The following is an 18342-nucleotide window of genomic DNA, read 5'->3' as shown; positions in this document are numbered from 1 at the left end:
GGTTTAAGATTCAATGTCATCATTTTAATGTAGTCAGCCACAGTTCTGAGTGGGACATTTGGAAAACTCAAGAAATGACATTCTGAATAGTTTTTAAAAAGTAACTGATAAATAACAGCAGTGCAAGTAAAACCACACTTGATAAAACACCCTCTACATTTCCAGTCACATGCCAAGGCAGTTTCTGTACTGTAGTGATCTTTGAGCAGCAGCAGCTCTGGACACCCCCTGCCCTGCCCCACTTGGGCTCCATTTTCTCTTTACTGAGGTGCAAGGGAGGTTTTTGTGTGGGCTGAACTCCATGGAGGACAGCAACAGGTGGGTGAATCTAAAAATGGATTTTTTCCAGGAGCAGTTGGTGAAATGTGGTTATTAGGGCACAAATGGGAGCCCAATTGGGATTTTGCCTTACTGGGGGTCAGGGAGGGGGGTCAGGGCTGCTGTGCCCTCTGCACCCCAAAGCTCTGGGCAGAGCTGCTGCCTTTGCTGGGGACTGGGACAGTCCCTGGAATGCCCCAGGAGCCCCTGCAGCCTCTGCTCTGCAGCAGCAGCACCCACAGAGCTCCTGAAAGGGAGAGCCAAGGCCAGGCACCAGCTCCAGCTCATCCTCAGAATGTTCTGGAACAGGCCAAGGGCAGGATGTGAGTCCCTGGCTGATGATAACTGAGAGTGCCTGTGAGCTTTGCTTCCTGAACAGCAAACTGAGACTTGAAGTCTCCAGATAGTTCTGCATGGTTTTTAACAATATGATTGGATTTGGACTGCAACTCTCTCTAAACATTATTTCTCTCTAATTGTCACTTCATTATAATAAGCTTAAAACATGGAAGGAAAACACCCACAAGAGGTAAGCTGCTTTTACTTTAACTCTGATTTCCCAAAAGAAACCATTAAGCTGTGATTTTTAAACCAGATCATGTGTCTCTTGAAAAAATTAAAGATTTTGGATAAATAGGTTTATTTTAACCAGCACTGATGTCCAGTTCAATGAAAGGTGCTGAGTGAAGAACTTAGAAACTCACATGTGGCAAGTCCCTGGTAGCTTGGAAAAACAAGTCATGGTTTTAATTTCAGACTATCCCTCATGGCTTCTTGGGGCAAAGTAAATCAGGAATGTCCTGTTTAGGGTAAAGAACATCCTCTCCATTGATTTTTTTTTTAGTGTATTCCTGACTAATTCTTTCTGGGGGGAAAAAATACATGGGCAGGAGCAGATGGAAATGAGCTTGAGTGGGAGGGTGAGGGCTGGGGAAGGATTCTGGGGTACAAGGGGTGTTTGCGTGTCCTTGACCCATTGCTGTGGGTGTGTGACATCTCCTCTCAGGGATAATTCATCTTCTGCTTTGTAATTAGTGCTGCCCAATTGCACTGATTGGACTTCAGCCCCTTGCTGGGCCAGTTTTCCCAAGGGAGGGAATTGATGTTACAGCCACTGCAAGGGCAGACCTGGCTGTGCAGTGAGCACTGCCCAAAATCACCTGCAGGGGGAAATGATGGGGGGTTCAATTCCCAGCTGAGAGCAGAGGGGAGGAGCTGCTGGGCCAGCAATGCCAACAGCAGCTGAAAGGATCATCCTGGATCACTGCTCTGGTGCCAGCTGGGATGTTGGAGTCCCAGGCTGAGGTTCCTGCTGCTCCCTCCCAGCAGGGACCCAGAGCCTGCTGCCACCCCCAGGCTGGCCCTGTGTGCCCAGGTCTCTCTGAACACATTTTGCTTCATCATTTCCCACCCCTGGTGGCTCAAGGCTGTGATCAATCACTGGTTACAAACCTTTCTGCCCTTGGCCTTTCTTTCTTACACATTTTAAGTATTATTTTTATGCTTTTCTGTTGCTATAGATAACAACCAAACCAGTTACACACCTGCCTTCCATTGCAGCCCAGGTGCTGTAAAACAAACCCCACATCTCTGTTGGTGTTTGCAAACAGGGCCCAGTGATGTTCCAGGGGCTGAGTCAGTGACAGCTCCTGCTCAGCTGTGTCCATGCTGTTGTTACTCAGCAGCCACTGCAGTGCTCACTGAATTGTTGGTTTAAATTCCAAGTTAGAGCAGTTGACTTGGCAGAATTAACTTCTGCTCCCAGATTTCACAATCCAACTGCCACACCAACAGAAATCACATTTGTAACAAAGCCAGAATTCAGTACCAGTTCTGTTACCTCAGCAGAGATGTGCATGAATCCCTCAGCCCTCCTGGGCCTCGCTGGGGCAAAGGGGAGTGGAGGCTCTGAGAACACCTCACTCCTCTGTGCTGCAGCTCCAGGGAGTGCAGGAATCTGTGCAGCTGCATTTCCTGGGCAGCAGGAGCCACTGCTGCCTCTGAGCACTGGGATTGCTGTGAAACAGGCTCATTACACTGGGATTGCTGTGAAACAGGCTCATTACACTGGGATTGCTGTGAAACAGGCTGATTACACTGGGATTGCTGTGAAACAGGCTCATTACACTGTAATTAGTGTCAAACAGGGCTGGCAGCACCTGGGGAGCCAGGCCTGCCCAGAGAATCCACCAGCCTCCACTCTGAACTCCAGCTACTAGGCATCATTACCAGCTCCTTCTTAAGGAGAAAACCCTACACTGCCCATTATTCCCAGTGGGTTTTGTAGTTTTACATTTAGCTGATTTAGTGGAGAAAAAAACCCAAAAGCACCCAAACTCTAATTAGCAACAGTTTTTACCAGCTGAAGCTTTCACTGGACCTGTATTTACACTACCACTCAGCTCACAAGACAGCAGATGTCAGGCCAGAGAGGGAGAAAACCCTCCTGGGATTAAGGGATTTTTTTCCATGCAGCCAATTATTTTTTTCTTTTAAATATATTTTAGGTTTTTTTTGTTGTTGTTGTTGTTGCCATATAAAAACTATCTGAAAACTCGACCAGGACTGCACAAGTAACCAGCAGGGCACGTTTTGTTCTACCTGTGCTGGAGAGATAAAAGCATGGCTGGGAGGCAGCAGCACTGGGGGCTCAGAGGAGCTCTGGGTGCTCGCTGGGCTCCTCCTCAGCCCCAGAGAGGTGCATGAAGAGCTCCCCCAGCTCCGTCACCTCGGCGTCGGGCGCGCTGCGGCTCTCCCTGTCCTCGATGAAATCCCACAGGCGCACGGAATTGAAGAACTGCAGGAGAGACAGAGCAGCCTGAGCACCCCTGGGGCACGGACACATCTGAGGAAAAATCCTTCTGGATCCAGAAGATCCTTCAGGATCTTTCCTCCTGAGAAACTGGGAAGCTTCAGCTTCTCCATGTTTTGCTGCTTTGGAATGTGATCTGGAGAATTGTTTACCCAGCACGTGAAATTGTTTTTACTTGATGACCAATGACAGCCCCACCTGTGTCGAGGCTGTGAGCAGACACAAGATTTTATTATCATTCCATTCCTTTCCTTGCTAGCCTTCTGATAAAATCCTTTCTTCTTTTAGTATAGTTTTAGTATTTAATTTTCTTTTACTATAAAATATATCATAAAATAATAAATCAGCCTTCTGAAAGATGGAGTCAAGATCCTCATCTCTTCTCTCATCCTAAGACCCCTGTGAACACCCCCACAGCCCTGGCCTGTGCTGGCACCTCCCCATTCAGACCAGCCCCAGAGGTGGCCGTGAGCTCTGGTGACAGCCAGGGGAGGGGACACAGCTGGGGCACAGCCAGCACCACCTCCTGAGGTTTTGTCTTTTCAGCTGCCCTGAGTGCCAGCACAGGAGGAGCTGTCAGTACTGTGGGTGAAAGCTTTAGGGGCAGAATCCCTGTGAGGAAAGCTTTGGACTGGTCACAAAAACATATTCAGAAGCACTTCTTATGCTCTTTACAGATGCATAGTTTAGTAGGAGTATTATCTGTCTTCAGCACACTAAGAAGGAAATGAACCAAAGCTTCCCCAACTTCAGCTGTGCTTAAGACAATAACTCTGGCCAAGCCCCAGAGTACTGGACAGCATGGCACAAAGCCCCTCAGACAGCCTAAGGGGTGAGCTCCCTTCTGCCTGAGGCAAGAATCATGCACAACTAACAAACTCTGCTCCAAAGTTCACACAGTACCATGTCTCCACATCAGTCAGTCTGTGAGCCAGTTTATACTGGTCAGAAATACCCATTTGGCTCATAACTGGAGAAATTTGGTGAAATCCAGGCATAATGAGAGACACTCCCTGTCTCCAAGGGCAAACCCTTGCCCAAGAACACTGAGGGGCTTTTTGTACTTGTCCTGCATGGCAGGAAGCACTGGCAGCAGCACAGCTGGGGCTGCAGGGGGGCAGCAGGAGCAGCAGGGGCAGCAGGGGCTGCAGGGCTCTCCTTACCCTGACAGTGCCCTCGGAGCTCAGCTGCTTCCTGGGTTTCTCGGGCTCGGCGCGGGTGCCGTCGGGGTAGGCGTGCAGGTACAGACACTTGCCCCCAAAGGGACACGTCCCTTTGCCTTGCTCAAAGTACTTGCAGGGCTTTTTCCTGAGGAATCACAAGAGAGAGGTTATTGCCTTCAGCTGGAAGGGCAAGGGGTGCAGCTCAGTGCCCACAGCCCCAGTGATGCTCTGCTAACACAGCCACTGAGCTGAGAGCAGTGATGTTCTTCCATTTTCCCTCCCTCAGGCACCAGCAGTGGTGGCTGAGGGATCCACACAAAGGCAGTTTTGGCAAGTGAGCTGAAGGAGCTTCAACATTTCTGAGCATTTTCAACATTCTGAGTGTCTGACCTACAATTGCACAGGCACAGAGTGAAGCAAAGTGTGAGCAGAGATGAGGAGCTCTCTGCAGAGGGGTCTGTAATTCCATTCAGTTTAAAAAGAAAGGCTCAGCAATTGACTGAGCCTTAGAGCAGCTAAAGAACAACGTGAGGGGTGTGGGTGGCTGCTGAACTTACCCCACTCCCTGCTTGAAAGCTTCAATCAGCTCATTCTTCTTCTCCTGCTCTTCCACCCAGTACACGCTGGGGATGACAAACTCGGAGATGACGCGGCACTCGGGGCAGGACCTGGAGGAACAGCACAAACAGAGATGCTCTGCTGCCTCCCACACTGGGACCCTCCTCAGTGAGCCCCAGCAGTGAGGATCCTCCCCAGAGAAGGCATCTGTCACCTCAGGCAGCCACAGACACCTCACTGAGCTTTGGGGCAGTTCCACTTGCAATTACTCAGTTCAGGACACCCAGGGCTTGTGTTGGTTTCTGCACTTGAGCAAAAGTTTGCACATTCCTCCCATGGGCAGAGACAAACTCTGTCCTGGGAGTGCAGCAGGAAGCCAAAAACACAAATTAAGATGTCTCAGCCTTTGAAATGCAAGGAGCTGATGGTCCCTTCAATGACATTTGCAGTGAAAGTTGTGCAGAAAAGTCTGTTTTGGTAGAGCCTGAAAATATTCCCCACCTTTCCTTCAGCCTGTTTGTAACTTGGGAGATGCTCAAAGAAGGAAACTTCCCTGATTGGATGTTTTAAATTCTCTCTGAGGGGGAACATGTTTGGAACCCATGTTTTGTGGAGCTAGAAGATAAAGGCACTCACTGAGGCAGGTAAAGTGTGGTTAATGGGACAATGACCTGGAGCAAGCTGGAACTGAGGGAGAAATCCCATCATTGAGCACATCCATAGGAAAACATGGCAGTTCTTGCAGAAGCCCCTCACTGCAGTGGGCACTGCAGGGATAACAGCTGCTCCATCAGCTCATGCCATGCCTGCTGTAAAGATTCTGTGTCTGCTGCTCAGCACTGGGACACCAGGACACTGGGGACACCAGGACACTGGGGACACCAGGACACTGGCACATGGGAGCACTCCAGTGTCAGCAGGAAATGAAGCATTTCCACAAGGGGCAGAGCTCTGCCAGGTGCCAGCTGCTCCAGAGCCCACTGTGCCCACTGAGCACAGGAGCAGAGAGGGCTGAGTGGCCAGAGCTGCCATGCAGGGCTGTGGGATGAGGGAAGTGCAGCAAGGGACAGCCAGGGCACCCTGCTGCTCCTGCAGGCAGCTCTCCCAGCCCAGCCCTGGGGGTGTCTGAGGTGAGAATGTGAGTCCATGCTCTCAGAAGGCTGATATTACATTATATTATAAAACCATACTAAACTCTAGAGAAAGGATACCTCAGAAGGCTGGAAAAGAATGATAATGAAAGCTCCTGACTGCCTCAGGGAGTCCCACACAGCTGGCTGTGATTGGTCATTAATTAAAACCAATCCACATGGAACCCACCAAAGATGCACCTGTTGGGAAATGATCTCCAGACCACATTCCCAAACAATCAGATAATTATTGCTTGCATTCTTTTCTGAGGCCTCTCAGCTTGCCAGGAGAAGAATCCCTGGTGAAGGGACTTTGCAGCCAACACCACGGTGACAGCCCTGGGCCTGGCAGAGCTGGGGCAGGCTCTGCTGAGCTCTGCAGCTCCAGCCCCCGTGTGTGAGCAGCTCAGCCCCCAGGCAGGTGCAGCACTCACTTGATGATGGGGTTCTCAAACTGCTTGGCACACCTCCACTGGCGGATGCAGGACAGGCAGTAGGTGTGGGTGCAGTTGGACAGGATCCCAAACCTCCTCTCCGAGGCCGAGGCCTTCTCATAGACCACCTCCATGCAGATGCTGCACACCTTGTCCTGGCTGGCCTGGATGGCAAAGGCCCTCTCCATGTCGTGCTCAAAGGTTGCCATGCACATCTGCCAGGGGACAGGGCACTGTGAGGGACAGAGGGCACACCCAGCCCCTCTGGAGAGCAGGGAGCACTCACTGAGGGCACCAAGTACCAGCCTGGCACACCCAGCTCCTCTGGAGAGCAGGGAGCACTCACTGAGGGCACCAAGTACCAGCCTGGCACACCCAGCTCCTCTGGAGAGCAGGGAGCACTCACTGAGGGCACCAAGTACCAGCCTGGCACACCCAGCCCCTCTGGAGAGCATGGGGCACTCACTGAGGGCACCACTGCCAGCCTGGCACACCCAGCCCCTCTAAGAGAGCATGGGGCACTCACTGAGGGCACCACTGCCAGCCTGGCACACCCAGCCCCTCTGGAGAGCAGGGGGCACTCACTGAGGGCACCACTGCCAGCCTGGCACACCCAGCCCCTCTAAGAGAGCATGGGGCACTCACTGAGGGCACCACTGCCAGCCTGGCACACCCAGCTCCTCTGGAGAGCAGAGAGCACTCACTGAGGGCACCACTCCTACCTGTCCCTGGCACAGTTTAATTTAAAGAACATTAAATTCAATCATGTATTTCAGCCTTCAGTGCTCTCCCAGCTGTCAGAGATAAAGATGCCAGGGTGCTTCACTCACCCCTTTCTGCATCTCTGTCAGAGAACAGGTACTGAATTATTTGGTGCTTCAAACACCCCCCAAAAGCATCTCACTGAATAGGTGCCACACTCAAGGCGCTGCTCTGACTATAATTAAGGCCACATTAATTCACCAGATGCTAATTTTTACCCAGGTGAGGAATTAGTCTCTTATTTCAGCTTTCCTCCAGCACTTCTCAGCCCAGCAGTGACAATGCAGAAGCCATTCCCACAGCCACAGCACTGCAGGGTGAGCTGGTGCCTCAGGCAGAGCCTCCCACAGCCCTTCCCTTGGGAGAGCTGCAGTGGGAGAAGGCAGCAGGGCAGTCCCAGGCAAAACCCACAAGCTGCTGCCTGCAGCCAGCTCAGCTCCAGAGGCTTGAGCTGGCCCAGCACCATTCTCCAGACCAGCAGTACAGGAGGAGCTCTGTGGGAGAAGCCCCACGTTGAGCTGGACCTCTCACTAGTCCTAAACACATTCATACTCTTAACCCCAGCAGCCCTCCCAGGAGAAGGACTGTGGGAGGCTCTGCATGAGGCACCAGCTCAGCCTGCAGTGCTGTGGCTGTGGGAATGGCTTCTGGATCCCATTTCCTCTTCTATCCAAGAACCTCAAGAACACCCCCAACACAACTACAAACACAGTCAAAACCTCCTTCCTAATCAGCCTAATCCCAATAGCAATCTCCATCCACTCTGGAACAGAAAGCCTCACCTCCTTCTGAGAATGAAAATTCATTATAAACTTCGAAATCCCCATCAGCCTAAAAAGAGACTCCTATTCCCTCACCTCCTTCCCCAATGCACTGTTCATGTCATGATCTATCCCTGCTGAAGATTGCAATGCAGGATGTTTTCCATTCCCATCTCTGTGGCTGGTTACCTTTGCCAAGTGGGCAGTTTGCCTTATCTCTCTCTTGGAGTGACCACATTCACACCTGCCTGGGAGGGGACATTGCTGATAACAGCTACTGAATGTCCCTGCATGGCTGATAAGAACTGTAACATCCCATTGGGAGATGTGAGCCCAGAGGGAGGAGCCAAGCATTGCTACCCAGATAGAATCCTGAGGTTTGGAGACACCAGCACGGCTTCTGCACGGGATTGCCCAGAGGAACAGCAGCTGCCTCTCCTTCCCCTGGATCTTCAGAGGCAGAATCCATCCTTCTCTACAGGACCCCCTTGCTCCAACAGAACCAGCCCTGGCACTGCAGGAGGGCTGCAGCCACAATTCCAATTGAACTGCTACCAACAGCCTGACCCACAGGGTGTCAGGCTGGGTTCTGACTCTGGCAGTGTTGTTCTAATGCACTGCATTGTTTATTTTATCCTTTTATTTTTTTTTTCTTCCCTATTAAAGAACTGCTATTTCCTGCTCCCATATTTTTTGCCTGAGAGCCCCTTAATTTCAAATTTATAGCAATTTGGAGGGGTGGGGAGGGTTTACATTCTCCATTTCAGGGGAGGCTCCTGCCTTCCTTAGCAGGCTCCTGTCTTTCCAAACCAAGGCACTCCTACAATTTCCAACATGAGATATGGCCTAGACCCCTACATTACAACACTTTCCACCTCCCTGCTGTTCTTCCTAATTCCTACTCATCCCACTCTAAGGCTGAGAGCAGCCAGCCCCAGCCCTGCCCTGAGCTGCCCCAGCTCCCCCTTTACCATCTCGTGGGCTTTCCTCTGCTCCTGGTCGAAGGGGTGCAGCACCTGGAGGCCGCAGATCTCGCAGAGCTGCCCGTGCAGGTAGAGGCAGCGCTCCCCGAAGTGGCAGGCGCCGGCGGCGGCGTAGGGACACAGCTGCTGGGCCGGGCTGCAGGGGGAGCCGGCGGGCGCCGCCTCCTCCAGGCCGCTGCAGATGGCCTCGAGGTACGAGTGCGGCTTGGCCTCCTCGGCATCGGCATCGGCGGGCTCGGGGCAGCCCGGCACGGCCCCGGGCGCCGCCTGCTCCCGGCTGGAGCCGCACAGCTCTGCGGGACAAGCACAGCGAGCTCAGGGTTAACGCTCCCTCCCCGGGCGGGCCCATCCCTGAGCCCCCTCTGCTCATGCATGGTGGGGTTCCCAGGGTGCCTGCTGAGCAGGGCAGGGTCTGTGCAGCTGCGCTCTGCACAAACCCGCTGGAAACCACAGGAACACCAGCGCTGCACAAAACCTCTGAGACCATCAGGTGTGACCAAGCAGCCCGGGACAGCCCTGGACACAGCCCTCCCCACACTGGGACCCTCCTCAGTGAGCCCCAGCAGTGAGGATCCTCCCCAGAGAAGGGCATCTGTCACCTCAGGCAGCCACAGACACCTCACTGAGCTTTGGGGCAGCTCCACTTGCAATTACTCAGTTCAGGACACCCAGGGCTTGTGTTGGTTTCTGCACTTGAGCAAAAGTTTGCACATTCCTCCCATGGGCAGAGACAAACTCCGTTCTGGGAGTGCAGCAGGAAGCCAAAAACACAAATTAAGATGTCTCAGCCTTTGAAATGCAAGGAGCTGATGGTCCCTTCAATGACATTTGCAGTGAAAGTTGTGCAGAAAAGTCTGTTTTGGTAGAAGCCTGAAAATATTCCCCACCTTTCCTTGAGTCTGTTTGTAACTTGGGAGATGCTCAAAGAAGGAAACTTCCCTGATTGGATGTTTTGAATTCTCTCTGAGGGGGAACATGTTTGGAACCCATGTTTTGTGGAGCTAGAAGATAAAGGCACTCACTGAGGCAGGTAAAGTGTGGTTAGTGGGACAATGACCTGGAGCAAGCTGGAACTGAGGGAGAAATCCCATCATTGAGCACATCCATAGGAAAACATGGCAGTTCTTGCAGAAGCCCCTCACTGCAGTGGGCACTGCAGGGATAACAGCTGCTCCATCAGCTCATGCCAGGGCTGCTGTAAAGGTTCTGTGTCTGCTGCTCAGCACTGGAACACCAGGACACTGGGGACACCAGGACACTGGGGACACCAGGACACTGGGGACACCAGGACACTGGCACATGGGAGCACTCCAGTGTCAGCAGGAAATGAAGCATTTCCACAGGGGGCAGAGCTCTGCCAGGTTCCAGCTGCTCCAGAGCCCACTGTGCCCACTGAGCACAGGAGCAGAGAGGGCTGAGTGGCCAGAGCTGCCATGCAGGGCTGTGGGATGAGGGAAGTGCAGCAAGGGACAGCCAGGGCACCCTGCTGCTCCTGCAGGCAGCTCTCCCAGCCCAGCCCTGGGCGTGTTTGAGGTGGGAGATGAGAATGTGACTCTATGCTCTCAGAAGGCTGATTTGTTATTTTATGATATTATATTAAAAGAAATGCTATACTAAGCTATACTAAACTCTAGAGAAAGGATCCATCAGCTCTTACTGAAGCCCCCTGACTGAAGTGGACACCTGGACACCTCCAGGGATGAGGACTCCCTCCCAATCCCTGACCCACCCCTCCATGAAAAAACTCTTTCCAATGTCCAGCCCGGAGCTCCCCAGGCTTGAGGGCTCACAGAGCTCCAGGAGCAGAGCCTGACATCCCCCACACAGAACACCGCCCTCCCTGCCCCGAGCTGTCACCTCAGGGAGGGAGGCTCCAGGGACAGCTCAGGCTGGCCTTGGAACTCCGATAAGCACCGGGGACAGCACCACCCTCCCTCCCTGCCCGGCAGAGCAGCTCCCACTCACTCCTGTCCCGCAGCACCAGCGTCCTCTTCTCCCTCCTGCTGCGCGGGGCGCCGGGGCCGGGCTCGGGGGGCGCCCGGGGGCTGCCTGGGGCTGCGGGGGGCGGCGGGGCCGCGGCTCCGCCCGGAGGGAGCCTCACGTGGTCATACCTGCGGCACGGAAACGGCATCGGGAACCGGCACCGGGAACCGGCACCGGGACACCCAACCCACAGCTGACCCGGGGGGACGGGATCCCGGACAGACCGAGGGGATACAGCCCAGGGGAACCGGGGGGACACAGCCCGGGGGGAAACCGGGGGGACACAGCCCAGGGGAACCGGGGGGACACAGCCCGGGGGGAAACCGGGGGGACACAGCCCGGGGGGAAACCGGGGGGACACAGCCCGGGGGGAAACCGGGGGGACACAGCCCGGGGGGAAACCGGGGGGACACAGCCCGGGGGGACACAGCCCGGGGGGAAACCGGGGGGGACTCCAGGGAAACTGGGGACATATTCCAGCAGAACTGGGGACACACTGCAGCAGCAGCCACGGGAGTGAAGGGGCTGCTCCATGGACACAGCCAAATCTCCAATATTTTCAGGGAACAGAAACATTCCCCAGCTGTGTCTGGAGCTGGACACATATCCCAGTGGCAGGAGAAGCACAGCCAGGCCCTCCCTGAGCCCTGCAGGAGCCCAGGCAGCCACAGCAGCTCCAGGGCAGCACTGATGGAGCCTGGCACATGGACCAGGCAAGGCAGGGAGCTGAGGGGAGCTGCAGGAGCCTCAGCCTGCAGGGAATCAATCCATGCCTGGTTCTCCCCAGGCCATTCCCCTGGGAGGTTTAACCTGAAGACTGCAGGGAGAGCTGTGGAACTGCTCAGCCCTGCCCCAGCCCAGGGGACACGAGCAGGGCACTGCCCCAAGGCAGAGCTGAAAGTCCCCAGAACTAAAACTGAGCTCTGGGATGAGCAGGAGGGAGCTGCACCAGGAGCTTCCACCTGCAGCTCTGACTGAAGAACAGGGTGGGAAACACACCTGAATCCCAAAGCTCCATTCCTACAGAGCAAAACAACCCCTGACGCTGAGCCGGAGCAGAACTGCACCGCTGCAGGTGAAAGCTGCTTTAGGCTCGGGCAAAACTCACATTTAAGAAATGATTTCCTTGCCCAGGTGCTCTGTGCCTGCCCAGGAGCCCCCGCGGTGCCCAGGCACGGTGCTCACCTGCAGCGGGAGCCGTAGGCACACTGCCCCTTCTGGTAGTACTTGCAGATGGTGGAGGATTTGCTGGTGGCCAGGTCATGGGAGAACAGGCACTTGCTGCCCTCCCGACACACGCCCTGCAAGAAATACCTGCGGAGAGAGAGACGCGGCTCACTCAGGGCGGGCGCTGCCGCCACGCTTGGCTTTGCTGTGGTTTGTTTGTTTGTACAGAAGCAGCGGGGCTGGCAAAGCCCTCCCAGCCCTCGAGCCCGAGCTGTGCCCGGTCTGTGCCCAGCGTGCCCCCGAGCAGAGCGGCCCACGGCCACCGCCAGGGATGGGCACTGTCCGGCGGCCCCTCGGGACCCCAGAGCCGCTTCATGAACAAAACTCCCCGAGGCGCCCTGGAGAAGTCTTCCCTGCTGACCCCGCCTGTTCCCCGGGCACCCCGCCGGTGCCACACCACCCTAACCCTAACCCTAACCCCGGGCAGCCTCAGGGGCAGCGCAGGGCTGGGGACAAGGGGGCAGCCACGACCCCCAGCTCGGCACGGGCCAGCCTCACCGGGGGAGAGCGGAGCGAAGGGCTGTGAGGAGCGGGGCAGGGGCCGGGACGGTGTTTGAGGGGTGTGAGGGCTCCGGGCCCGGCCGGAGCGTGGGGGGCGTGAGAGCGGAACGAGGCGATGGGAAGGCGCGGGGCAGGGGCGGAGGCGGGGAGCCCAAGGGCCGTGAGGGCTGTGCGGGCTATGAGGGCCGTCAGAGATGTGCGGGCCCTGAGGGCTGTGGGGGCCGTGAGAGCTCTGAGGGCCGTGAGGGCTCTGGGGGCTCTGGCCCGGCCGGGCCGCGCTCACCTGCACGTCACCTGCTTCGTGCTCATCGTGCCGCCGCACTGTCCGGCCCACCCGGCTCCTCACGCCGCGCACGGAGGTTCCGCGGCACGGGAGGCGTGGCCACGGCCCCGCCCCGCCCCGCGGCCGCGTTTCCGGCCGGACGGTTTTGGCCGGCGCGCCCGGCCATGGCGGTGCTGCGCGTGCGCCACTGCCGCGCGCTCCTGTACTGCCGGCGCGCGCCGCCGCGCTGCCCCGCGTGCGGAGGGGACCTGCGCGGAGCCGGGCTGGCCGCCGCGCCTGTGCGCCTGGACAGCCCCTTCCGGCACGGCCACCGGCAGCAGCGCGCCTTCCTCGTCAGGCCCACCCGCGGCACCTTCCTGGAGTAACCGCCAGGGGGCGCTGCGGGAGCGCGGCGGGACGGGGAGGGGAAAGGGCGGGAACGGGGCGGGACCGGGAATGGGAATGGGGAACGGGGAATGGGGAATGGAGAATGGGGCGGGACAGGGGAGTGGGAACGGGAACGGGGAGGGACAGGGGAGGGGAACGGGGCAGGACAGGGAATGGGAATGGGAATGGGGAATGAGAATGGGGAGGGAATGGGGCAGGACAGAGGAATGGGAATGGGGAGGGGACGGGAATGGGGAGGGAACGGGACGGGACGGGGGAGTGGGAGAGAGGGAAATGGGGAGAGAACGGGGCGGGGCGGGGGAATGGGAATAAGGATGGGGAATGGGAATAGGGAATGGGGAAGGAACGGGGAGGGACATGGGGAATGAGAATGGAGAGGGAACGGGGCGGGACAGGGGAGTGGGAATGGGGAGGGAATGGGGCAGGACGTGGGAGTGGGAACGGGGAATGGGAATAGGGCGGGCACTGAGAGGGAAATGGGGAAGGAAAGGGGAGGGAAAAGGTTTGGGAAAGGGGCGGGCACTGAGGGAACGGGGAATGGAATGGAAGGGGAAGAGGGAGGGGAAAGGGGCGGGAATAGGGATGGGAAAGGGGCGGGAATAGGGATGGGAAAGGGGCGGGCACTGAGGGAACGGGGAGGGAAAAGGGCAGGGAGAGGGAATGGGTGGGGAAAGGGAAGGGAAAAGGGAATGGAAAACGAAGGGGGAAGGAAATGAAATGGGAAGACAAGGGGAGGGGTAAGGAAGGGAAGGGAAGGGGAAGGAAGGGAGCAGACGGGCTCAGGCCCCAGGGAAGGCCGGCTGTCCCCCGGCAGGTGTCGGGCAGCTCTGCCGGGCTGTAGCGGCCCCCGCTGTCCCTCAGAGCCGCTCTGCTCCTCCCGCAGCGGCTACGACGGGCACTGCGACCTGCACGTGGGCATCAGCAGCTCCCAGGGTGAGCAGCGCCCGCCGTGCCCCCTCAGGAGCCACCCCAGCTGCCACCCCTGCTGTTCTGGGCGTTCCTGCTCGGAATGGCCGGGATGCGCTCACTGGGAATGGCCTCACCTTGCAGCACAGCTCCAGAGCAGAGCCATTCCCCTGAGTGGATGAAACAGGCCCTGAATGGAATAGACAGGTGCCTTCCACCCCTGGGATGAAAGGCTGGGCTTGCTTTAAAGGAGTTACAGTTCAATTGAGTTGAACACAGTTCTTGCTAATTCTAAAACACCCGCAATTAAAAATCATTTTTAAAAGCCCCATTACAAATCCTATTGGGTTCTACCTAGAGTAGGCCCACCCATCATTTCAGATGTGTATTTCATACAAAGCCAGTCTCCTTTGGGGGTCAAAAATGAAGCCTGGTTGTTGCTCTGATTATTAAACAAGCCAAGCCTTTTTTCAAACCAGGCTGTGAGAATGAGATCAGGTTTTTGCTGGAAGCCAGGACTGCATTTCCTGCTCAGCTGGTGGGAAGCTGGGTCAGAAGAAAGACCCAGAAGGGCTCTGTGTGTGTGTTTGCAGGTGTGGTGTACAACTACGACCAGGAGGGCGTGCACAGGGATGGCAGGGGCTGGGAGCAGTGCATCAGCATCCCCCTGGTGCAGCCAGACATGTGGGAGCTCCTGCAGCACTGGGACAGCCTCCTGGAGGAATTCTCCCTGGAACAGGCCTGGCTCCCTCACAGGTGTGTGTAACAGCTGGGGTGAGTTGGGATGGGCCTGGGGTCACTCAGGACACCATTCCTGGCAGCCTGGCCTGGCCTGGCTGCACAGAACGTTCTGAATTTTAAGTAAAACTCAGCTGCTGGAACATAAAAGCCCTAAAGCAAGAGGTGGCTTTAGGGAATTTTGCATTAAAGCCCCAGTTCAATGAACCATTACCTGCATGCTGCTCAGTACAAAAGTCCAGGCACAAGTCCATAATTCTTTTTCTAGCAGTTTGAGGTGTATTTGCATTTAAAGGCTGAGCACAGCGATGGGATTCTTGCCCTGTTGTTGTTTTTGCTGTAAGTAAGTGGTGAGAAATGGAAAGCAGGCTGATTTCTGCTCTGCTGGTGACAGAGCAGCTCTCCAGGAAAGCAGCACTCCTGGAACTGTCCCTCAGTGCCAGCAGCTGTGACACTCACAGCCTGTCTGGGTGCCACTGAAAATGCAACCATAAAAAAAAAAAAAAAAAACCCATCAAATCAAAAGCATTTTTTAGCAAGTTTCTATGTGCTGACTATATAATTTTGGGGATCAAACATTACCCCCCTAAAGAAGATAAAATTTCTATTTGAAATCAAATTTTCTAATATTTACAGAGCTGGTAAAACCAACAGAACTTGTCACTTTTACAGTTCCCAGTAATATTAAAAGTGCCTTGACATCCAAAGATCACTGGCAGAAGGGCAGAGATGTGTGCATCCCTTCTCCTGGCTTTCCCTGGTTTTTCTGACACAGTGACGTTTTTCCACAGCCACACCAGTGACCACTGAACTGAAAACAACTTTAATGAAATCCTCTGCTTATTTTTTCAGTGGACAGGAACTGCACTGAGCTAATCCTGTAACTCCTTTGGGTTCAGGCCAAACCTAATCTAGTTTTCTTGAGAGCTTTTCACTTACTGCAGGGTGGTAGAGAAATCACAGATAGGATTTGAAACGAGCTCCCACTCCCCCGTGGTGGCACACACACAATTAACTCTGGGGCTGCAGGAAAGGGCTGCTCACAAGAGCTGGAAGAGCAAAGCTTAACGAGGTAAAAGACAAAGAAGTACAAAAAATAAGAACTGCTTTTTGTCAAGCCTTGCAGCTCTCATTTTTACAGAGTTCAGGCTGGGAGGTGCCACTTGTGAGGAATATATGGAAGCACTGGCAGGGAGGGCGAGTAACTGGAGAGTATTCCTGGAGTAAACACTGCCCAGGAATGGTGGTGGGTGCCAGTGCCCTGCTGAGGGGGGTTTGGTGATGGCAGTGCCCTGCTGAGGGGTGTCTGGTGATGACAGTGCCCTGCTGAGGGGTGTCTGGTGATGACAGTGTCCTGCTGAGGGGGGTTTGACACTGGCAGTGCCCTGCTGAGGGGGGGTGGTGATGGCAGTGCCCTGCTGAGGGGTGTCTGGTGATGACAGTGCCCTGCTGAGGGGGGTTTGGTGATGGCAGTGCCCTGCTGAGGGGGGTTTGACACTGGCAGTGCCCTGCTGAGGAGGGTTTGGTGATGGCAGTGCCCTGCTGAGGGGGGTTTGACACTGGCAGTGCCCTGCTGAGGGGGGTTTGGTGATGGCAGTGCCCTGCTGAGGGGGGTTTGACAATGGCAGTGCCCTGCTGAGGGGGGTTTGGTCAGTGACACCACCCCGCTCAGTGAGGGGGGTTCGGTCAGTGACACTGCCCTGCTGAGCGGTGTTTGGTCAGTGACACCGCCCCGCTCAGTGAGGGGTGTTTGGTCGCTGACACTGCCCTGCTGAGGGCTCTTTGGTCAGTGACACCGCCCTGCTGAGTGAGGGGTGTTTGGTCAGTGGCACCGCCCTGCTCAGTGAGGGGTGTTTGGTCAGTGACACCGCCCCGCTCAGTGAGGGGTGTTTGGTCAGTGACACTGTCCCGCTGAGCGGTGTTTGGTCACTGACACCGCCCCGCTCAGTGAGGAGGTGTTTGACAATGACACCGCCCCGCTCAGTGAGGGGGGTTTGGTCAGTGGCACCGCCCCGCTCAGTGAGGGGTGTTTGGTCACTGACACCGCCCCGCTCAATGAGGGGGGTTTGGTCAGTGACACCGCCCCGCTCAGTGAGGAGGTGTTTGACAATGACACCGCCCCGCTCAGTGAGGGGTGTTCGGTCAGTGACACCGCCCCGCTCAGTGAGGGGTGTTCGGTCAGTGACACCGCCCCGCTCAGTGAGGGGTGTTCGGTCAGTGACACCGCCCCGCTCAGTGAGGGGTGTTTGGTCAGTGGCACCGCCCCGCTCAGTGAGGGGGGTTTGGTCAGTGGCACCGCCCCGCTCAGTGAGGGTTCTTTGGTCACTGACACCGCCCCGCTCAGTGAGGAGGTGTTTCCCCAGGTACGAGGAGCAGCAGCACAACTGTTTCACCTTCGCCTTGGCGTTCATCAACCGCGTGCGGCAGGGCCGGGGCGGGCCCGCCCTGAGCAAGGCGGAGTTCACGGAGCGCTTCCTGCTGGCCCGCAGCCGGGACGCCGCCCGCTACCTGCGGCTGCAGCAGCAGCTGGCTCACAGCGATGTCTACGTCGTGCCCTTGGCTGAGCACGAGCAGGAGCAGGAGAGCCTGCCTGGGAGCCACAGCCCGCTGGAGTAGCGATGGGAAACGAGGGGATGGGGCTCCACCTCAGGGGTTGAGGTTCAGTGTGGTTAAAACACCATTAACTAAACCCTGCAGCTCAGGGAGGATCAGGATACTGAGCATTTGTGCATTTCAGGGAAGCTACACACACACAATGTACACACTACAGAGAATTTCCATGGGAACTATTCCTGTGGAAAAATGTTTTGGGATTTAACATTCACTGTGTGCTCTGTTCTGCAAAGACACTTCACACCAGAAATCAGAACAGCTGTGGAATTCAGGGATTTACAGATGAACTGTGGGAACTTCAGCTGTAGCAGACCAAAGTGGCCTTTTCTGTCATATTTGTTTGATGAGTGAAAAAGGGAACATATGTTTGTGTGCTGCTAAATCCCATCCTTGTCTGATGATTTCCTTTCCTGTCTGTTAATTACTAATAAATGTACCAACAAATCAATCCAGCCTCTTGCCTGTCAGATTTCTTTTCCCATTCTGAACTGCAGGGTAAAGGAAAGAAGCTGAGGTGGAGTTCAGATACCTGAATGTGAAGCTGCAAATCCCAAGGGAAGAAACACTTCTCACCCAGAGTGGGAGAGGTGCCCAGGCCCCAGAATAAATTTAAAAATTCTGGGAAGAGTTCCTCAATTCTGAGCTGTGATTGTAGAAGTTCCAGGGTCCCAACTGCAACAACCAAACCTCTCCCCAAATCCAAATTCGAATTCACCAAGACTGTGAAGTCAGGTTTGTGCTGCCATAATATCAGAAATACTGTTCCTAATGACTGCAGTGTAA

General features: G+C 55.5%; 2 protein-coding genes across 3 annotated transcripts; one reads left to right on the top strand and one right to left on the bottom strand.

Moving 5' to 3' along the window:
• Positions 1-2655: 2655 nt before the first annotated feature.
• On the bottom strand, positions 2656-13057 carry MKRN2 (makorin ring finger protein 2). Its single transcript, XM_071440068.1, has 8 exons — positions 12916-13057; positions 12090-12218; positions 10887-11032; positions 8910-9214; positions 6416-6630; positions 4851-4961; positions 4294-4438; positions 2656-3115 (listed from the first exon to the last, which is right to left on the bottom strand). The coding sequence occupies exons 1-8, from the start codon at positions 12939-12941 to the stop codon at positions 2969-2971; spliced, it is 1224 nt and encodes a 407-aa protein (XP_071296169.1). The 5' UTR covers positions 12942-13057; the 3' UTR covers positions 2656-2968.
• On the top strand, positions 13052-18011 carry MKRN2OS (MKRN2 opposite strand). Of its 2 annotated transcripts, none has more exons than XM_071440070.1 (4): positions 13052-13276; positions 14186-14235; positions 14802-14964; positions 17291-18011. In XM_071440070.1, exons 1-4 carry the CDS (start codon positions 13080-13082, stop codon positions 17508-17510), a joined length of 630 nt encoding a protein of 209 aa, XP_071296171.1. In that variant the 5' UTR covers positions 13052-13079; the 3' UTR covers positions 17511-18011. The 2 variants fall into 2 exon arrangements, with proteins under 2 accessions (XP_071296171.1, XP_071296170.1); XM_071440069.1 differs by having other exon boundaries at positions 13056-13276; positions 17310-18011.
• The last annotated feature ends 331 nt before the right edge of the window (positions 18012-18342 follow it).

This window comes from Agelaius tricolor, unplaced genomic scaffold, assembly GCF_023055355.1.
Source record: "Agelaius tricolor isolate 1412-34295 unplaced genomic scaffold, bAgeTri1.0.p SCAF_14, whole genome shotgun sequence".
In the NCBI taxonomy this organism is placed as follows: domain Eukaryota; kingdom Metazoa; phylum Chordata; class Aves; order Passeriformes; family Icteridae; genus Agelaius; species Agelaius tricolor.
The sequence above is the reverse complement of the archived record's forward strand: the minus strand, read 5'-3'. Positions and strand labels throughout refer to the sequence as shown.

What these genes read in the sequence shown, in the direction of transcription:
- MKRN2 (XM_071440068.1), bottom strand. Translation starts at nt 12,941, where the DNA reads ATGAGCACGAAGCAGGTGACGTGCAG. An exon ending in GCTTTCAAGCAGGGAGTGGG is followed by an intron (nt 4,439 to 4,850) that starts GTAAGTTCAGCA and finishes GTGATTCCTCAG; the next exon opens with GAAAAAGCCCTGCAAGTACT. An exon ending in GCTCCGAGGGCACTGTCAGG is followed by an intron (nt 3,116 to 4,293) that starts GTAAGGAGAGCC and finishes TCTCTCCTGCAG; the next exon opens with TTCTTCAATTCCGTGCGCCT.
- MKRN2OS (XM_071440069.1), top strand. Translation starts at nt 13,080, where the DNA reads ATGGCGGTGCTGCGCGTGCGCCACTGCCGCGCGCTCCTGTACTGCCGG. An exon ending in GGGCATCAGCAGCTCCCAGG is followed by an intron (nt 14,236 to 14,801) that starts GTGAGCAGCGCC and finishes GTGTGTTTGCAG; the next exon opens with GTGTGGTGTACAACTACGAC. An exon ending in CAGGCCTGGCTCCCTCACAG is followed by an intron (nt 14,965 to 17,309) that starts GTGTGTGTAACA and finishes GTGTTTCCCCAG; the next exon opens with GTACGAGGAGCAGCAGCACA.